This window comes from Hakea prostrata, chromosome 7 (assembly GCF_041222555.1).
Source record: "Hakea prostrata isolate BN-2017 chromosome 7, UWA_Hpros_2, whole genome shotgun sequence".
Taxonomy (NCBI): Eukaryota; Viridiplantae; Streptophyta; class Magnoliopsida; order Proteales; family Proteaceae; genus Hakea; species Hakea prostrata.
In genome coordinates, this window is record NC_142606.1 from 12318656 (window position 1) to 12339362 (window position 20707).

Sequence of the window (20707 nt, forward strand, 5' to 3'; positions counted from 1 at the left end):
CACCGGTCCACCACCAGCCGAATCCCTAACTCCTTCCCACTTCGCTGCCCTAAATTTAGCGGCGGAACCGCCAATTAAGGGGAACCTTTGTGGGCCAGCCTCGTGAAAACCCTAACTCCATAGAACTGGATCTGTTGCCAACCAGTAATCCGAACTCTTTTTGGAGGAAATGTAGGTTTATTAAATAGTAGTAAAAAGTAAAGATTACAATTTACAATATTTTTTTACTATTTCACTCATCTTCTACCATGTTCGAGAGGAGTTTTGCAATTGTCAATACAGAGTTGGTAGAGTGGTAAGATTCATACTTCTCAGTGGAAAGCGTCATGGGTTCTGTACATTAACTTTAAAACCAACAATTGTAGAATTTGGCAACTCTAGGTCATCGCCCCAAACGGGATCGGCCACACATTAATCGCCACGCGCACAGGGAGAATCTAGGTGAAGGTCTCAGGTGGTAAACCTGTAAATAGAAGTGGTTTTTCTTGAAATTTGAGGGTAAAACCATCTGAGCCGGATTCCGGTCAGACCGCAATGTAGATGCAATTTCAGCGACCCAATTGGTTTTTGAAGGGATCTGAACCGGTGAACTTGACCAGACAATCCATCCAGTCCAAGTCAATCTTTAAAAAAGATATTTCTTTTTGATAAAGCCAGGCAGGATTCAGGATTGTGGGTCAGGGTTATATTTGGGATTAACGTGAAGCCCATACAGATTTTAGCTTAAATCTTGATTGTAATGGTGGATTTGGTGGTCCAGGTAAGGAAAAGCTACTTGGTGGTTGGAAATTTTAATCCCAATTAATTCATAAAAGATAACCAATTAATTCAAAAGCAAGAAAAAGATGAAACAAATCCATCTTTCTTCTTCTTCCTTTGGGGTAATAAAAGGGAATTCCCCTCCTTTTTACTTTAAAATGTAAGAATTTGAAACTTAAGAACCTGATTGTGCAACCTTTTCCTGTTCCTCCTTTGGAAAATCAATCCAATCTAACATGAACATACAACCCATGAAAAAGTTGATTTGATTATATCTTAAACCAACTCATCAAGACAGCTTAATTAACACTCCACCATTAATTTAAACCATTGCTTTGATATTAACTACATGTCCCCACATGTTAATATTGATGTAAGAAGAAGAGGTTGATCAAGAACATTTAATTTTAGTCGGATAAGTAATTACTCCTTTCGGTAGTTGTGGGATTATGTCACGTTGAAGATGATAATCTAAACTTGGAAGACATTGCTGTGTTTATTGTCTGCTAATGTAGATTTTCGAAAATGGATGTCTTTAAAAAGACAAAGCAACGATAAAAAGGTGATCATAACATCAATCTCATCTCTGTGTAGAGTATATGAATTCGACCAGCTCCCTCAGACACGAAATGGCAAAAACTGCAAATACCATAATCGGAAAAGAATATGTGCTTAATAATGCAGCCGTGATAAGAGGCTTAGCGGAACATCAATCTCATCTTCTTGCTAGCTATCAACGCAAGTATATATTTGGCTTTGTTCTGCATCCCAAAAACGAAGAATGAAAAGATGACAATTTGATGAAAATGGTAAACTCAATAGACACCATACATATACTATTCAAATATGGTACGAATTGTGTAAAAGAAACAAAAAAAAAAAGCACCAGGAAGCCCACACGGGGGAGAGGAGAAAGGATAAGAAGAGCCGGAAAAACGATACCCAGGACCGCCAGAAAAGAAGAAAAAAAAAAAACGAGACGGGACGGGACGGGCCGGGGGGGGCGACCGGAGGCCGGGCAGGGCCACGAAAGCCACCGGGGAAACGGGAGAGCCAGAGGGCACCCCGGAGGACCGAAGAGAGGGGAAAGGACCCCCCCCCCCACCCACCGGGGCCATAAACCCACGGCACGACACCGAACCCCCCCCCCCCCCCCCGGGACAACCCCGAAACCGAGAAACCCGGGGCAACCAAAGGTTGAGCGACCGATCTTGGGGTGAAGACACTTTGAACCCGATGCACGGGTGCAATCCTAAAGAAAGTCTCAGCGTTCCTCTAAGGAGTATTGTGGTTACAGCAATAGTTCTGGTGTGCGGTGCAGATCCCTCAACTATCAACAACACGAATTCGACATTGGTGGAACCAACAACATAGATGCTTTCTCACAAAGTGACTTTATAACCTTGACTCCATTGGATCTACGGTTCTCTTTCACATCAGCCCTACCACAAACAACTAATAAGAGGCAGGATCTCGTTCAATTCTTCTCATATAAAATGAGTGAGTTTTTTACCTCTTTTTTGTGTGACCACTAGTAAAAACAACTTATAATAACGAACCACTAGTAAAAACAACTTATAATAACGAACTTACAAAGTGAATTTTCTTTTATCACTAGCAGTGCAACATCCACACTATTTGAAAAAAAATGAAAATATTACAATGGAAATCTTTGTCTGTCATATTTTTTTCTTGTTCTACTTATGAAATATTGTAAAAAAAATTTATATGAGCTTTGCATTTTTTGGACTTGAAGCCCAAAAATAGTTGATCCAACAGGGTAAAGAAGCATCCATTACTGTTGAGTGGGTCCAAGCAAGAGCACATTTGCTTTGGGAAAATTTCTAAGCCTTCATTAACCTTGAGACCCACCAGATTCTTTGCAACTTCTAACAAACAACCTTGCCCTACAAAATCTAGTTTTTTTTTGTAGTTATTAATTTAAGTTAAATAAAAAAATATAAAAATACGTACACTTGTTCTAACTTTTCTTCCGTCGCGTGCAATCCAAGGTTTCCTCTGTTTGTTGGGTCCATCGAAAGAACCAAATAAAACCTCTTGGTTGAACCAATCAATGAACCGGATGAGCCACAGCGGAAATTGAATTGAAAAGAACACGCGTCCTCACGCGTGATGATTGGTTCCGCATGGTTGTTGCATGGGAAGCACAATCGTGCTTCGAAAAGGTATCAAAACAATTCGCCATAACCGTTTAAAAAACAATTCCGAAAAATTGAATAAAAAGAAAAGTAGAAAAAATCGGCGGGAAGGAAACAAACGGGAATCCAGGGATTTTTTTTGTATGGGGTTATTATGTACCGGTTATAACCGGTATCGTGGCAGGAAATTGACGACAAGGAATGAGTGGGCCCCACGGATACAGGTTCGGTTAAAACGTTAAAAGTTCGTTGATGTGTCAGATATTCACCGGGTAATGGGTAAAGAAGTACGGGGCGCAGTGACCGACAAACGCTACACGTGTAAGATTCCTAACGTCGAGGGTCATCGATCGGAAAAAGAAGTCCGTTAGTGGCAGTTAGGGTTATAGAAAGGTGGTTAAAGAGGGGGATTTATCAACTTATACTGTTACGACGGGGTTAATTAACCCAACCATGGTTGAGATGTTTAGTTAAGGGGGTTAGGCATTGAGCCAACCAACGTCTTCTTCTATAAAAGGTTGCTTCAATGAGGCTTTTTTGACTACACTTGTTTCCTCTGTTTTTTCTCATCTCTTTCTCTCTGTGTTCATATTTATACCTTCTCGAGATCCAGGGAGGAAGACAGTGAGAGAGGGAAAGATAGTTCTGAAGCGACAATGGTGGTTCCTCTGAGTGGCTTTTCCGTGCGTCTCTTGCTGCTGCTGTTGTTTGTCTCTCTAATGGCTGGAATGAGAGAGGCAATTTCTGATGCCAGGTAATGTTTTTTCCTGTCCTTGAAGACTCTGAAAATTGTTGGTAAGATGAGAGTACTTACTGTGAGACAGTGTCCTTTCGAAGTTAATTTCTTCATGAGCTCCCTGCCAGTGCTGGAGTTCTTTGCTCAATGCTAGAAAGATATGGTGAGACTGCGAGTGCATTGAGTAATGGCGGGCGATTTGTGCTCTTTCTGGTGCGAATTTAGGTTTCCTTTTGAAATCCGAAAAAAGAATTTAGCTGCATTCTTTTCCACTGTCGTCTTCTTAGGGATTGGGAATAAATGTAAGCTGAAATGATGAATTTCTTAGGTTTTAGCCTTCTAGAGCTTGCACAGGTTACGAAGACGAAATTTAGGAGAGTTCTTCTGCTCTTTTCCACTTCATTTAATCCTCAAGTTTCCTGACCTTCAACCTTCAACGTTTGCTTGTTCTTTACAGGATTAGCGAAGCAGAGCAGTTGCAGAGGTCAAAGAACTCATCAAGGTCAGCATTCTGCTCTCACACTATCGTTCTTCCGTATCTTGAGATATAAAACCGACAGGATTTCAGATATACTCTAAACGGAACCTCAGGAACAATATTGGCCGTTAACATCGAGATCCAGGAATCTTGATCGTTAATCCGTTATATTCGTTTTCCGGATCCAACCTTCTCTTATTCTCGAATATCGAGGTCGTCCCATTGGTTAGCAGGGGAGAATTGTTAGATGGATTTCTCTTCATTTTCCGAAATTGTCCTTGCCAACATCCGAACTGTTCTGCATCTTTGTTTTGTCGCTTCGACCTAACGGTTGAGTTGTGAGGATAGTATAGTCAATTAAGCTCCAAGGGAAATGTCAAATGTAGGTTAGATAAAGAGGACTATGCACCGAACTGAGGAGGGTGAGGCTCGTCGCTTTTTATCTCTCTGGCGCACTCTTCTTTTTGACGGGGTGACGACGACTGCATCGAGCACTGTACGTGTCGGTCGGTCACTCGGTCTTCACAACTGGAGAGAGAAGATATGTACGGAAATTCAAAGATTTCGTAAAATCCTTCCCTGATTGGCGGAGAATTTGTTCATTCTTTATAATAAAATTATAATTTATAAATTATAATGCCCTAGTAACTAAAATTACGAAAGAGCCCTTGATACATTCTGTTTTTCCAAATGGTCTAATGTGATGAAGATGGAAAACAAATATTGGTTTCTGATTCTGTCTCTGTTCCCTGTATCAAATTCTGTTCACCATTAAATTGGAATGAGGATTTCAATTGTTTTTCAGGTTGGGTGTGGACGACAAGAACGCCGTCGCCAACCCGGAGGAAGTGGCTTCCATGGTGGAGATGTGAGTAATCCTATCTGATCTATTTGTTTCTTGCAGTCTCCTGTTATTATTGAAGGTTGAATAGCTAGTCAGTGACTCTCTAGTAAGGCTTCGGTTTTTTTGGGGGTTTTGGTGAGAGACTCTCTGGTAAATCAATGTTCACACTGAGGAGTTGGATGTGGTGGGTGGAAATGCAAACCAACTCACATGATTCGCACGTTGAAACAAAAGCAAATCCACGTGGGGATGGGCCCTTGCCCTCTTTAATTACAATTACACATGCTGGGTACCCCATTCTCCTCTCCTCTCTCTCTCAACCGAACAATGAGGTGGAGGGCTTTATAACATTTAACACCATCTTCCCAAGTATTTGCTCTGTTCTTCTTTTAAAATTAGGTTAGTTGAAAGTAATTGAAATTAATTTTGACTTGTGAAAAGTACTAGAATCCGGTCAAAATTAAATGACGTTAATTTGGCTGAAAGTGAAGAACTGTTTCATTATCCATCCATTTCGATCTTTATTTCCACTTCCGTAACCCTTCATGCACACACAGATACAAACTATTCCAACTAGTTATTTGATTGTAAATCCCGTTTGGACTTTGAGGACTAGCAGTTTCGAACCTTTCATAAGCTATTCTCACTTTGACAGTCTCCCCACTTGCACTTGCGTTTTGCCCAGTTGCCCTTTTGCACCTCTATGGTACAATGCCATTAGTTGACTGACCATAGTGATAGCATATTACCTATCACCGTCTACTGGCTTTTATTAATTCATCGGGTGAAACTTCAGAAAGTATTCTGGTTATCATTCTTACTACCAGTTACACCAACGCAGAGCGTGAAATTAATCGCTTATCCTTCATTATTGTGAAGTGAAAGGTTTCAGCTCTCTGCCGTGTCACTTACAAAGCCATTGGATGGGGAAAATGGTCCCCCATCATCCAAATCATACTCCATTTACTTCTTCTTTTCCTCCATGCACGAGTCTCTTTCCTCTATTAAGAGATACTCGATTTCAAATTAAGACTATTTCCTTAATCTCCCGTCCGTATCACATTTGCACATGGATGAAAAGAGATAATCGATTTGTAATGTCGACACCTAATTGATTTGGGATATGGACAGTTCTTAGCTGCCAACTGAGTACTTCTTGATTTCAATCAAAATCATCAAATAATCCAGTTTAAATTGCTTCGTACTTATTTTAAATTACTTCGTCTCGGAATCGCGTAGCTTTCGCTTATCCTAATAGAATGTTATCAAATGATAATTAATTTGGGTGTGCAGGAGCATACGCAATAGCACCGAAAGGAGGAAGTTGGGCTACCTGTCCTGTGGCACAGGCAATCCCATTGATGACTGCTGGCGCTGTGACCCGAGCTGGCGAGTCAACCGCAAGCGCCTCGCTGACTGCGGCATTGGCTTTGGGCGTAATGCCATTGGTGGTCGCGACGGCCGCTTCTACGTCGTCACCGACCCTGGTGATGATGATCCAGTCAACCCTCGACCTGGCACCCTCCGGCATGCAGTCATCCAGGACGAGCCTCTCTGGATCGTGTTCCAGCGCGATATGGTTATCACTCTCAAACAGGAACTCATTATGAACAGCTTCAAGACCATTGATGGCCGTGGTTCCAACGTCCACATTGCTAATGGAGCCTGCATCACCATCCAGTTTGTCACCAACATCATCGTCCATGGACTACATATCCACGATTGCAAGCCCACCGGAAATGCCATGGTTCGTAGCTCCCCATCTCATTATGGGTGGAGAACCATGGCCGACGGTGATGCCGTCTCCATCTTTGGATCTAGCCATATTTGGGTTGATCACAACTCTCTCTCTCACTGCGCTGATGGCCTTGTGGATGCTGTAATGGGCTCGACTGCCATTACCATTTCTAACAACCACTTCGCCCACCATAATGAGGTAAATCTATTTGTTCACCTAAGCAATTTGATTTCCACTGATTAGTAATTCCTGAAGGCCTATTAGGATTGAGTGCGTTAAGTGTAATGTTAAACAGGTAATGTTGTTGGGTCATAGTGATTCCTACACAAAAGACAAGGACATGCAAGTAACTATCGCTTACAACCATTTCGGAGCAGGTCTCATTCAGAGGATGCCAAGGTAAAAGAATAATATGTTCTCCTCAAACTTGGCCCTCCCTTTTCACTTCTCTCTCTTATTTTGCAAAATTGATTACATAAATAAAAGTGACATGGGGGAAAAAAATTGCAGGTGTAGGCATGGGTATTTCCATGTGGTGAACAATGACTACACTCACTGGGAAATGTATGCAATTGGGGGAAGTGCAAGCCCAACCATCAACAGCCAGGGAAACAGATACCTTGCCCCAGCGGACCCTTTTGCCAAAGAGGTACTATTCTTGTGGCCAATCTATTCTATGTCCCTGAATTTATTCCTCTGTTAATTCCTCTGCAATTCGGTAGATAACGCAGAGAAGTAAGGTGTAGTTGGTTAATTTGACACTCCTCGCGCATATAAATAATTGGGATATTAATGGTGATAATTAAGATATGTGCATTTGGCAGGTGACAAAGCGGGTGGATACAGCTGCGGGTATGTGGAAGGGATGGAACTGGAGATCGGAGGGAGACATGATGTTGAATGGAGCCTACTTCACCCCATCTGGAGCTGGGGCTTCAGCCAGCTATGCAAGGGCCTCAAGCCTTGGAGCCAAGTCCTCTGCCATGGTGGGCTCGATGACATCTGGTGCTGGCGTTCTTAGCTGCCGCAAGGGCGGGCAGTGCTAGTTCCCCGCTTCCCAATCCATAAAAGGAATATAATTATTTTTTTTCTTCTTCTTCTTAGTTTTACCATTATAGCAGATTTCAGTAATCCCTGTTTCTGGTTGTCTTCCATTGTTCCTCATTATTCCACTGGGAGGTATCTTTCACTCGGTGTCATTGCTCAACCTCGGCCTGCTTCAACTTGAAGAAATCAAAATTGCCTTCCTTTGGAGCCGGCGCGGAAGCGTTGTTCATTGTTGTTTTTTTTCCATGTCTCAGTTCTCAGTATCTACCGCTACGAAATATTCAGATTCTAGTTTACAGTGACCAAGGATTTTGTAATTCAATTTTCCTTTTTTTGTCTTTCTATAGTGATACATACATAGTTTGAATGGAGATTTGTATTGGAAACTTTGTCACAGAAGATTGTCACTTCTCTTTATTCCATTAGAAAGTGTTTCACATGTTGTGTGCTTTACCATTAGAAAGTAGTCCATGTCATCCATATATTGTGATTTGTGAGTGAGGTCAGAGGTGGAGAGGTGATTGATGAAGCAGACACAGTAGAAAGCAAAGCAGTGTGGTGAAGCAGGAGGGGGAGATGAATAAGAAATGAATGCACGCATTCCACATTGATAGCACGTGAGGTGGGGGCGCACAAAGCATGCGAGGCGTTCCTTAAACCACAAGCCACAGCCACAGTCACAGCCACGGGACTCGGGTGAGAGGACAGTTACAGTTGTTGGTTAGTCTCTTCAACAAATTGTATAAGCTGACAGCCCCAACTTTTGGCACATGCTGCATGCCTGCAACAGTGCAACTGAAAATCCTTGGAGATCAGTAGCTTTCATATCACCTATATAGTCCATTGGAAGATGGTGAATGCTTTTGCCTTTCTTTGAACCATGGTCTTTATTGTTACACCAATATGGGATCGGCCACCAGGAATCTTTATTGGTCCTAACTGATACCAATATTGGCTGATATGAATGGTCCCAAACCAATACCAACACCATGCCTACAATTACTACTCTTCATCATGAAAATCTTCAGCCAACCATATATTTATTTTTAGCTATTTTTTTCTTCTTCTTCTTGAATCATAATCTTTACTACTCTTGCTAGGTAGACCATCGGTTGTAACCGATACACATATGCCCGATCACCCTTGGTCGGCCTAGACAGGGCAGGTCGGGGACATTTGTATGATGCTATTCGTGGTGTTGCTTGACACACGTGCAAAAAATCCGGACTAACACCAAGCACACGCATCCCTAATCATTTACATCATATTTTTCCAAGTCATCATCCTTTATCTTACATTGATATAATTTCTAGAAAAACCTTTTTGCTGACTAGGACACATGCATCAAGGCTAAAAATACCCCCTCCCAATTGAGAATCAGGTTTTACCTAATTTTCTCTTAAAGTTCTTAATTGGGTTTTGTGTTTGCTATGAATCTGATTTGGGCATCGGAGGCAGTTCTCCGATCCATGGTGACGGTGACGGGCCCACTTTAACCCCTATTTCCTTCATTGCAAGCTTGATTTAGGCTAAACCAAGTAAGTTGATCTAGTTATCAGATTTGGTAGTTTCAAAACTACTACTGCAAACAGATACTACAGTCTCTACAATTGACTTACAAGCATGGTACCAAATGTCGGCGACACCCCCCCCCCGCCCGGGGGGGCCCCCCCCCCCCCCCCCGCCCCCCCGAGAAGGGGAAACGCCGACCCGCGAAGGAGGGAAGCGAACGCGAATTTTTTAATCTCTCTCTTCTCTCTCTCTCCGAGCTCTCTCTCTCATTTTTCGCACTTTTCACTATATTTCGCCGATCTTCGACATCTACGGGACATCTTGCTTCCTTGTTGCCGGAATCACGGTCGCGACGAGGTGCACGATCCGAGAGTTTTTCACAAACAGTAACCATTCTTATCCAAGTAAATTTTCACAAAATGCATGCTATATGATGTTGGATGATTTTGAAATTAATATATGTTGAATACCAGTGACGATCTACGATTTCACGGAGTCGGAATTTTTTTCCGCAAAGTATTTAATTTTTTTATTTTTGTGGGTAAAAAATGATATTTTGATTATCTTGTATGATTACTTTTTAAGTGATACAGTGGTTGTATGATGATAGAAAAACATATGTGGAACTCCGTGAGCCGATCTATGGACTCACGGAGTCGAAATATTTTTTGACCGAAAAATAAGTTATTTTATTTTTCAAAAATATCCCGATATTAATAAAAATATCAATAATTATGAAAAATGCAAAAAATAGGGAAAAATGGGGGAAATGTTTTGAAAATTATGGAATAATTATATAAGTATTTTTCAACTGTTGGTTGTGTTGCCCATGTGGCTTCATCGCCGGTTTTGATATGGGCAGCTATTTTTATAATTATATCATACATGCAATATTCATAATTTCATATATGATTGTTTATATGTGTATAAAGTATAAACAATTATAATGATGTTGTTATTTGTTAATGTTATTTGAATGCAACAGCATCATGTCCGCTGGTGGGAGTCGAGGGGAACGGGTCTTCCGGGTGGACGAGGACAGGACAGGACAGGGTCAAGGAGGGTCGGGACAACCCGAGAGATCAGCAGAGGGAGGGAGGACCGACCAGATGGCAATATTGTACGGCTATTGATGGAGACAAAAATAAACCGAGTGTAATTTTTGTCACAAAAGAATATACCGGGTGGCATCGAGGTTCAAGGGTCACATCACCGGGAGTTCAAAGGATGTGACTAAATGCACAGAGGCCCATCCGATGTAACAAGTTACTCGTGGATTTACAAAAACAAAAGGGGAAGAAGAAAGATGATCGAAGGAAAGTCAATAGAGCACTAGATGATGCAAAGCGGGGGCCGCATCATATGTGGATGATTCGGATGATGATAGGGATGTTGATCCCGTTGATGTGGACAGAGATCGGGAGGAGAGGGATATGCGGCGGGCCATGGCAGAGAGCAGACGATTGCACCATCGGGAGCAGGATATGGCCGAGCTAGAGCACAGGAGCTGGTCCATCTAGGCCTACGGGGCTAGACCTTCCGATTCTCGGGGGAGGGGTGGTGTATTTGGCATGTTTGGCGGATCACGAGCAGCCGGGCCCTCATACATCGGGTTCGGACCGCTCAGGCCACTACCACGGCAACCATCCGATTATCCACGCCGTCCGCACCCGACCATGGAGCAAGATCCCGATACATTCAGGAGAAAAGGGGCCAAGCAGCCCAAGATATCCGGTGCATGGAAAGGTATGGCAAAGAAGGTAAAGAAGGCAATGTCAAAGTGGATTTATTACAATCACATCCCAAAGAAACACAAGCACAGGGTCCATACTATACGAATATGATTGATACTATTGCAGCGGCAGCCCTCGGATATAGTGGTCCCAACCCTACGGAGTTGATGACCACCCTCCTTCAAGAGGAGAAGCAAGAGCCGCAGGAGTATATTGATAGTATGAAACCCTTTTGGGATACTTATGGATGCACCATCATGTCCGATGGATGGACCGGCCCGACGAGAAAGTCCATCATCAACTTCATGGTATACCGTGTGATTGGAGAACTGCCTTCTTGAAATCAGTGGATGCTATCGGTCATACGAAAGACCACAGATATATCATGGGTCTCTCCGCAGGATGTGATCGACTGTGTTGGTAGGAAGAATGTGGTGCAAATTGTCACCGACAATGGCTCCAACTATAAGAAGGCCGGTGAAGTGTTGATGGCTTCACCGATTATAACCTTATGTGGACACCTTGTGCCGCACATTCAATTGACCTAACGTCGAAGGACATTGGAAAAATCAGCATTGTCCACAACACCGCTGAGAGTGCAAGACAGTAACCAACTTCATCTACAATCATAACGTTGCTTTGGCAATGATGCGGAGATCATGTGGAGGTGAGTTGGTGCGACTGTCCGACAAGATTTGCGACAAATTTCGTCGCCTTGAGCAAGATGCAAGATAAGAAGTCGGGCCTCGGATCCATGTTTGCATCGCAGAGTGGTTTGATTGGCTGGATCCAAGTAAGATAACTATCTACTATTTCATCTTATAAATTATTATATTTATATTATGAGTTTATGATTATCTTGTATGATATTTATTGTCTATTGACTTAATGAGTTTGTGATAATTCAAGACGACCAATGGGCGCGCCGACAAGACACAATATCATCCGATGATTCTCGGAGATGTGTCATCGTAGTGTTGCACCATAGATCCTATAGTAAAGGTCTTGCGTATGGTGGACTCTTCCTTGAGGGGACCCACTATGCCACACTTGTATGCATCCCTTGAGCGTATGAAGGATGCTATAAAGGCAAGAAACCCTAGAGGACATCGGGCTTTCTTAGATATTGTCGATGCACGATGGACAGCCATCCGATGCATCCCTCATAGGGCCGGAAGTAAATATTCGGGTTGTTGATTTGTAGTTGTAGACTGTAGCTGTAGACTTGTGGGCTTGTAGAATTGTAGGTATTGGTACTTTGGTAGTTGGTACTAATTTTAAGCTTTAATTATGCAAGATATTTCTAAACCCTAAGTATCAATATAGTCAACATTAGGGTTGGACACAAACCTATTGGATGCCCCGAAGGTGATAACGGTTGGAGCCGGATGAGATGGTCCAATCATTTTGCCACAATGAGGTGAGACATTGGGAATTTCAAACGATTAGTGAGTTGTATTAATTGTTTAAATAATTTAGATAACCAATCAATACTAATGATTGTATTATTGCAGATCAAATTGTTTAGAGATGCATTTGGGTCTTTTAGTGGAGCGGTGTCAGACAAGAGAAACCATGGATCCAAAGTTAGATACTTATATAGTTAGATCCTTAGGGCTTAGATGCATAAATGTTTGAGTCTTTTGACTTTGAGTTTCTAACTTAATGTTTTTGTGATAATGCAGCTGAATGGTGGTACCATGGCAATAGTTCATCAAACTTACGAAGAGGCAGAGGATCGCGGACTGCTCGGGATGTGAGAGGAAGGAGTACATAGAGACACCCCGAGGAGGAACGGGGGAAGAAGGAAATGACCTGTATTATCACATAATATGAGGTGAAGCGCAAATGCAGGGAGCAGCTCGAATGAAAGGCAATACATCAATCCGATGATATATTTGATGTTGCCGAAGATGACCAAGATCCCCCACCAGGGATGGGACAGGGGTGAGCGGAGGACAACGGAGGGAGGCGACCGAACCAGCCAAGCGAGGGGTAAGTGGGTGAGAAGGCCACCGAAGAGGGGACAGCGAGGCAGGACCGGATGAGGATGGATGAGGCAAGGCACGGAGGAGCGCAGGAAAACGAGAACACCCGCAGCGACGGGTGGAGATGATGAGGGGTGGGGTGGTGGTGGTGGTGGTGGTGGTGGTGGTGGTGGTGGTGGTGGTGGTGGTGGTGGTGGAGGAATTGGAGAGCGATACATGCCACACCGAGACACAGAGCCCCCACCCGAACACCGGGGAGAGATGATCAGCCACCAGGATAGACATGGTGGTGAGATCGGGGCGAAATCCCGAACGAGGCCGAGCACCACGAGGGGAGCGGCCAGACATGTAACCGGGATGCGGGAGCGCAATGGGGTCCATGAGCTGGATGAGTCGAGGCTCCACACCAGGTATGGCCACGGTAATTATGGTGTCCCCTCCCCCTCGATGGAAAGAGATATGGGAAAGTAACCCAACCGACAGGGAGCATGGGCAGGATATGGGAGCATGAGTCCCCACAACGAGCACGACCAACAAGGGACCGATGGCATGCAAGAGCCCGGCCCTATTCCACTTCCCAAATTGGAGTCTCACGGCAGCGGAAGATGACCGCTATAGAACTGCAGTGAATGATTACTTAGACAATTTTCAAATCGATGAGATGGGATGAGTATGTGAATTTGTTGGGGGCACAATGGAGACAGCCCGAGTCGAGGAATTCGATCCACCAGGCACAAGACTTGGTACCGAGACGAGAGTTTCAGATTTTATATGGTTGGATGACTTTATGTATTACAAAGATTTGTACAAGAATTGTAGACTTTATATGATTTGGTTTATGAGTTTTAGGTTTTAGTTGGGCCGCCGCGATAGTAAGACATGGGTCGATTAAGAACATTAGTTTAGGTAATGTTTAGATCAAAATAACACTACCAATGTGTTTATTAGCCTCAAATAGGCAACATCAAATTAGTCAAAATGACCAAAAAACCCATCAAACAGGGGTCGATTATCGAACCCTACCAAAGTCGCCCGACTTTGCCGCGTGTCGCCAAGGAGCGACAGGAAGGTTCAAATTTCGAGCCCACAGATGGGCTTTTCCATTGTTGTATAACAACTACCTCAAAAATCAAGCGTTATGGAGGCCTCAATGTCAGTTTAAAAGGCCAAAATGGATAGGTGGCAGCCCAATGGACTGAAAGTAATACCCTTTTTTTTTAAAAAAAAATTTGAACTATTAGAATCTCCTTAGAAGAAAAAACAAGATTGGATTGCAAGGAGTTGAGTCAATCGTTTTTTCCAGATAGTCATTTTCAAGAATCCAACCTTGACATGGTGCCAATGCTGGTGATGGAACGAATTAAATCAAACCCTTTAACTTATATCTCATACTAGGGTGGCCGAATTTACTAGCACCCATATGTTTAGACTTCCACAGTTGTTGCCCTTGGTGAGGTGTTTGTTCTTGCTGAGTGTGCTATGCCCCTCAGAAGTTAGACCACATCATATCCGAAGAATGATATCACATAAATCAGTGAGGTTGGATTCTCTTCTGAGATTCCAGGATTTGAATTGATGTCTTTCATTAATTCCTCCTAAAGATATAATTTTGTACTTTTGAAGTTGCTCATTCAAGGCTTTTGATAATCCCTGTTAAGCTTCCATAGTTGAATGATTTTGACTCCCTGCCATTGATTGGATCTTTGAGAGAAAAGAAAGAAAGAAAGAAATGACATATGAGATTCTGGGCGTTAAAGGTGAAAGAAAAGGCAAAATACCTACAGTGAATAAATATAAAGAACCGAAAATTTTGACTGGACCGTACACCTGCTAATGGAATGGAACATAGTGGGAAACATTCTTATGGTGTCAACCCAAATGGCCTTAAAATTTGCTTGATTTCTTTTTCAATGTGAGATATGTTTTTCTTGGTTGTTCCTTTTCCCGACTGTGAAGCGACAGAGGAAGGAGCATTAATTGTAATCTAGGATCCATTGATGGGACTACATCTTTAGTTAGGGCATTTTGCTCATTGATAGATTTAGTTGCAGAACAAATCTTATCTTATGAACTGAAAGCAAATCTTTAGATGTTGATCTGAGCTGGGGACATATTCAATAACCGAAGAGACTTTAATATTGAATTATAGTGGCGTTGGTAAATTTTAATCTGTACACACCAATTTGTATTTCTGGCTTACCACCAATTCTGTATTACAGTAAAACAGGGTCGTGTAATACTATCTGTGCTTTCAAGATGTTGAGATTCTACAATAAAATCTTGACCCAGAAACCAGGAAAACTTTCCACAGCATATACAACGTCCAGAGCATCAAGCTATCTTGATAAGATATTCAAAAGTAGTATACCATGTCAAATAAATAAATAATTTGATGGTATTTATAACAATTAGTAATCTTGGGAAGAGATCTTTGTGGCCATTCTCTATTACAGATTGGTTGTGCAAGAAGAGATGCACAGGATATGAGAGAAAATTGCATGGAAGAAATAAACAAGAAAAAAGATAATGACCTGATCTTATCAGTAGAACTTTCATTAGTAAAGGCTCTCACTGATTGCACAATCTGTATTCCTCTGTTGAGTGGGAAGAACATGAGTTTGGCACTCAAGAAATTGTCATGGTTACCAAAATATGACAAATCCAAGGCATGTCTGGTCTAAAATGGAATGGAAAAGGAGATCTGCAACTCAAACTCCACATCAATTTCCCACCACAGTTGAGTGATGAACAACACACTGAAGTTGTTGTTCTCCAAGTTTGTAATTAAAGTCAAGAGTGGTTTCTTTTCATGTTTCCATGAAAATATTCTCTTCACATTCACATATCCCGCTAATACTCAAATAGTGCTACATTTAACCACACAAAAAATATAGAAGCTTCACAGTCATCCATACGTCACTCTTACACAGCTAATATTTACAGGCACAATAAAAAGATCAGTGGCTTGTATCAGATTGAGAAAATTGGAACTAATGACTTATGACTGTAGGTTACATTACCTAAAAACTGAAAAGAAAGAAGACTAGATTTCCACTAACGAAAGGATGGCAATTGGGAGGCAAAGAACAATAGCTTCTACATAATTCCTCTCCACTGCAGCCCTTTGCAACCTCCAGGATATTAAGTTCTATGCAAACCAACTAAATAATCCAACTAAGTCTGTTTAGGTACTTGGTTTACTAATCATATTAAAGGGTAGGATCAAGAAGTAAAGTTAAGAATAAAATACACCAACCTCACCTGAGTTACAACTTTATATTGAGACCATCCCCTCAGAGGGTTTGTTGGTTGAGAAGATGATTATTTTCAATGGGGGTTAAAAATCTTTGAAAACTAATGAATATCAGCTTTCAGGCTTCAGACGGAGTTTGGATATGGTTCTGGATCAGACTCAACTCCAAATAGTCAAGGCACTGGACAGTGAGGCCATTAAGAGCCAGCATGTTACTCTGTAATTTAACCTTTGGTGTAATTTCTGAGATTATCCATCTCCTTGCTCATGATCGGATTGAAAGGGTGTAGCCAGCATTTTCTTTTCCCCCTTATGGTTGGGAGAACTCTCTCAACGAAGTAATGGTTTCGGAGTCATTTAAAGGTCTAAGTTCAAAATCCCACACAACAGGCAGAACCACAGGTCAAGAAACGGGACCAGAATAGGAGAAAGTTAGTACCAATCAATCAACAATTCAGACCAGCATCCAAGTGAAGTCAAGATCAGGGATGCAATAGGAGAAGTGCCCAAAAGTTGGGATTCAAATTACACCATTTAATTTCAAGAGGGTAATTGTCATGTTTCTTGGAGGGAATTTGGGGGATGAGAAACTGAGATGATAAAAATCCATGATGTCATAAGGACCCTAATGATAGCACTACTACAGTACATTATACAAAGGAAACAAGCTAGATTGGATCAGAAAGCTCCACTGACCAGTGACAGAATCCTCAAGCTCATATCCCATGATGTGCAGACTAACAATTACAGAGTAACATATCATTCTGGTTATGGTGAGTTGCGTACATGAGTCATCTGATCGAGAAGACACTAAGAGAATTAACAAGCCTCAAAAATATACACAATGGTTGGAGCGTGTTTATTTAGGAGGTTTTTGACTACTCACTATGTAACTTTGAAGATCTACTGTCTCAGCAAATTTAGAGCCAATTATGCAATGACTTATCTTTGACTCTCTATCTACTTTTGCAGATTGCTGATTCAAAATTATAGATGGTCTACTGCCAAGATTAGGACCCAGGGGTGACATTTAAGTATCTAAAAATCATACCCACGGAGTAGGCAATTCTAATCAGTTCAATGCAAATTCCTGAAATCAGACCATATTGAGCATATTCAATCTTGCAGGTTTAACAAACACTCTACTCAATTACCTTTTGCAGGCCTAAAACACATCTAATTGTTCCCTGCTCCACAGTTATCAAAACACTAGAAAGAGTCTTCTAGACCTTAGAACCAGTTTTATATAAAAATACAGTAAGTGACAGACTAAAATTCTTCGAGAGCTTCAACATTTTAGTTTACAAGATATCTAATGATAAAAATTCACTGAGACAAAGCTCATTCACTATGTTACTGTTACAAAGTATCATTTTCAGTGACTAGCTGTGAAGCAGGATCAACTTCATACTAGACATACTCACGTGCATCCTTTCATCTTAAACATTCAAGAGAAAATGCCACGAGCCTATCAACCATCAGAAAACTAAGATCATAGAGCTCTATCTTCACTTCGAAATACAAATTACATTCACAAGCATAAGGAATCACCAAGCTTCCCCACTTAGAATGAGAGGCAACGCAGGGATGAAGAAGCTTAAAGTTGTATTTCTATTGCAGAAAGAGAGACTAAAAGGGGGTACCTATGTCACTCCTTGATTCCGTTGGGCTGTACAATGCAGATCTATTCCTGGGTCTGTTCTCTTCCAGCTGCTTAACAACTTCATCCATGGTAGGTCTAACAGATGCAACAGGAGCACAACAACCCATTGCAAGCTTCAATGCCTGAACCAAGCCTTCCTCCATTGGACTTCTTATCCCCTTCAATACCTCCACATCAAAAACCTCCATGGTTGTCTCCTCCAACACTGCCACCTTCACCATGGATGGTAAATCGACAAATTGCCCACTCCTTGCATCCTTACCAGGCTTCTTTCCTATCAAAATCTCCAACAACAATATCCCGTAAGCATAGACATCTGTCCTTGGATTGCACTTCTTCATCTTCTGTAATTCTGGCGCCTTGTAGCCATCACTTTTGGCGACTGCCACTATTTCATCAGCAACAGCAGGTACCATCATCTTGTCAAGACCAAATTCCGTCAGCCTTGCCACGAAGAAATCATCAACTAGGACATTTTTTGATCTCATATTCCCATGGATCACGGGCACTTCCATGCCTGTGTGAAGGTATGCAAGACCTCTGGCTATACATAGTGCAATTTTATGTCTCCGAGCCCAGTTCAACATCGGCTTCCCTGGTCTAGTTTCTGAATTGGAGCAACAAACACATTCATGAGTTAGAAAGATGCTTGGTTGGATAGATATATTCTGAGCAACTCTGTAAATAAATTGAAAGCCAATCCAGAAGCTAATTTAATGAGTAAGAGATTGATCAATCAAGTCAAGCTTATAGACATTTAATGAAGTAAGATGAAAATGAGAATCATTTATGTCATGCAACTTTAATGACTAAATCGTCTTTCTCACTATTCAAAGATGCTAATTCAATGATAAATATACACATAAAAACTAAGAAGAGCAAGAAAAATGCTGGAAACATATCGTACCATGTAAAAGATCATGGAGGGTCTTGTTTGGAAGGTAATCGTAAATAAGGAGCTTCTCTCCTCTCTGTCCTTGATAGAAAGCTCGAAGGGGAACCAAGTTTTCATGTCGGATTCGGCCAAGCTGCTTTATCACTGGTAGACATGAGCTTCTATCCTTGCAACTACCTTCTCTTAACAGTCTCAGAGCAATGGTACCTCCATCGGCAAGCTTAGCCTTATAGACAGTTCCATAGCTCGTCTTCTCCATCACCTGACCCGTAGCGTTCAGTACATCCTCTAACGTTAAATGCTCTCCCCCCTGAAACAGTAGAAGCTTCCCATCACTATTATCACCAGTCTCCTCTTCTTGTCCTTCCTCTAAGTCATCTTCGCTTACTCCCCTATTCTTCTTCTTCTTCCCTTGCACATACCCAATGAGCAATGAAGCTAAGACTACAGCAGCAGTCATCATTCCGATTACAAGCGCCGCAATGCCACCAGAGCTCATACCAGAACTTTCCCTGCAACTTCCGAGAGGAGACCCACATAGTCCAGGATTGTTTCCTTCAAAAGCCTGGGCACCAAACTTGGACTCCCCAAGTGTCGGCAAAATCCCGCTGAAGTTGTTATAAGAAAGATTCAGTCTTTCAAGGTTCAATCCAGCTAAACTGTCCGGAATCGAACCCGAAAAGGAGTTGTTGGCAAGATCGAGCTCTTTGAGACTGTGGAAACCAGTTACAAACAGTGGAAATTCTCCGGAAAACTTATTGTTACTCAAATCCAAGACCTGTAAATAGCTACAAGTCGAGTTGGGCAACTCTGGTTCAGGAAGAGGACCTGAAAGATTATTATCGCGAAGCCGAAGCGAATTAAGTCGATCACAGAGGTTCCAGATTGAAGGCGGGAGAGACCCATTAAAGGAGTTGCCGCTTAAATCGATATCAGAAAGAGAAGGGCTGTAGCCGAGCTCGAGAGGTACGTTACCACTCAACGAGTTGACACCAAGGAACAGACTCTGCAACGACGAGAGCTCCACGATTTCTCTAGGGATTTTACCGGTCAGACCAGCAGATGGGAGCTGAAGTGAGTAGAGTTGCAGACCCGGGTCTCTAAAGAGAGAAATGTTGGTCCGCTGAGGAGAGTTGACAAAGTCGCATCGAAGAAGAGACCCATTAGAGAAAGCCCAGTGAAGACCTCTCCACTGACAGAGAGGAACCGAAGAGTTCCAAGAAGAAAGCATTATATTCTCCACACTACCCTGAAGCGAAGGTTTGATCTTGTCCAAGATAAGAGAAACATCAGAAGAGGAAACGAATAGAGTAGAGTAAAGGGAGTAGAAGAGGACAATGTAGAGTGATTGCAGGTGCAGAGACGCCATGGATGATGAATCAGGAAGAGAAGAGAGCGGTGCGGTGGGGGAATACAGCAGAGCAGAGCAGAGCCGAGGCTGCTTTACTTTGAGTGAGAAAGGAGACGAGAAAAAGTGCGTTTTGGAGATGAAAGAAAGCTGGAAATATGTTGACCATGAGACACTGAAGAGTGGACTATTGGTCATGGTATACCAATCAGACGGTCTTGATTTTCATGAAATCATATCAAAATCATACATATAAAAAAATAATATTAATTTATTTGAGAGTTGAAGCATGTCTTTCTTTTCTTGGGGATCTCAGATCAGCTTGAGATCATGAGATGAGAAATTGTCTCTTTTTTTTTATAATTTTTTTATTTTGCTGTTTATTGCTGTTGTTGTTAAGCACGCCTCCCACAGATTGGCCCCACACTTTGAGAAGAGGGAGTAGGGAACGCTTCCTATTCGCAGGACTACACCACCATGCTTTGTCCTTTTGCTTCCTTTCAATCATTTTCCTTTTATAATTAAGCTGGGTATGCTGGCGGTGTGTTTGCTTT

At 42.1% G+C, this 20707-nt stretch overlaps 2 protein-coding genes across 3 annotated transcripts; one reads left to right on the plus strand and one right to left on the minus strand.

Annotated features, from left to right (window-relative positions):
• Positions 1–3470: 3470 nt before the first annotated feature.
• Positions 3471–8823, plus strand: LOC149009826 (putative pectate lyase 1). 2 transcript variants are annotated; one of them, XM_089161356.1, is made up of 7 exons: positions 3471–3672; positions 4112–4156; positions 4938–5000; positions 6270–6912; positions 7010–7113; positions 7225–7363; positions 7539–8823. In XM_089161356.1, the coding sequence occupies exons 1-7, from the start codon at positions 3575–3577 to the stop codon at positions 7758–7760; spliced, it is 1314 nt and encodes a 437-aa protein (XP_089017482.1). In that variant the 5' UTR covers positions 3471–3574; the 3' UTR covers positions 7761–8823. The 2 variants fall into 2 exon arrangements, with proteins under 2 accessions (XP_089017482.1, XP_089017483.1); XM_089161357.1 differs by lacking the exon at positions 4112–4156.
• Positions 8824–16183: 7360 nt separating this feature from the next.
• On the minus strand, positions 16184–20271 carry TMKL1 (transmembrane kinase-like 1). The gene is made up of 2 exons (XM_089164130.1): positions 18818–20271; positions 16184–18517 (listed from the first exon to the last, which is right to left on the minus strand). Exons 1-2 carry the CDS (start codon positions 20172–20174, stop codon positions 17877–17879), a joined length of 1998 nt encoding a protein of 665 aa, XP_089020256.1. The 5' UTR covers positions 20175–20271; the 3' UTR covers positions 16184–17876.
• Positions 20272–20707: the final 436 nt, after the last annotated feature.

Excerpts from the sequence above, each read along its gene's own strand:
- LOC149009826 (XM_089161356.1), top strand. The coding sequence starts at position 3,575 with ATGGTGGTTCCTCTGAGTGGCTTTTCCGTGCGTCTCTTGCTGCTGCTG. Across the intron at positions 3,673-4,111 it reads GAGGCAATTTCTGATGCCAG|GATTAGCGAAGCAGAGCAGT; the intron begins GTAATGTTTTTT and ends TGTTCTTTACAG. Across the intron at positions 4,157-4,937 it reads AGGTCAAAGAACTCATCAAG|GTTGGGTGTGGACGACAAGA; the intron begins GTCAGCATTCTG and ends ATTGTTTTTCAG.
- TMKL1 (XM_089164130.1), bottom strand. The coding sequence starts at position 20,174 with ATGGCGTCTCTGCACCTGCAATCACTCTACATTGTCCTCTTCTACTCC. Across the intron at positions 18,518-18,817 it reads CCTCCATGATCTTTTACATG|AAACTAGACCAGGGAAGCCG; the intron begins GTACGATATGTT and ends GCTCCAATTCAG.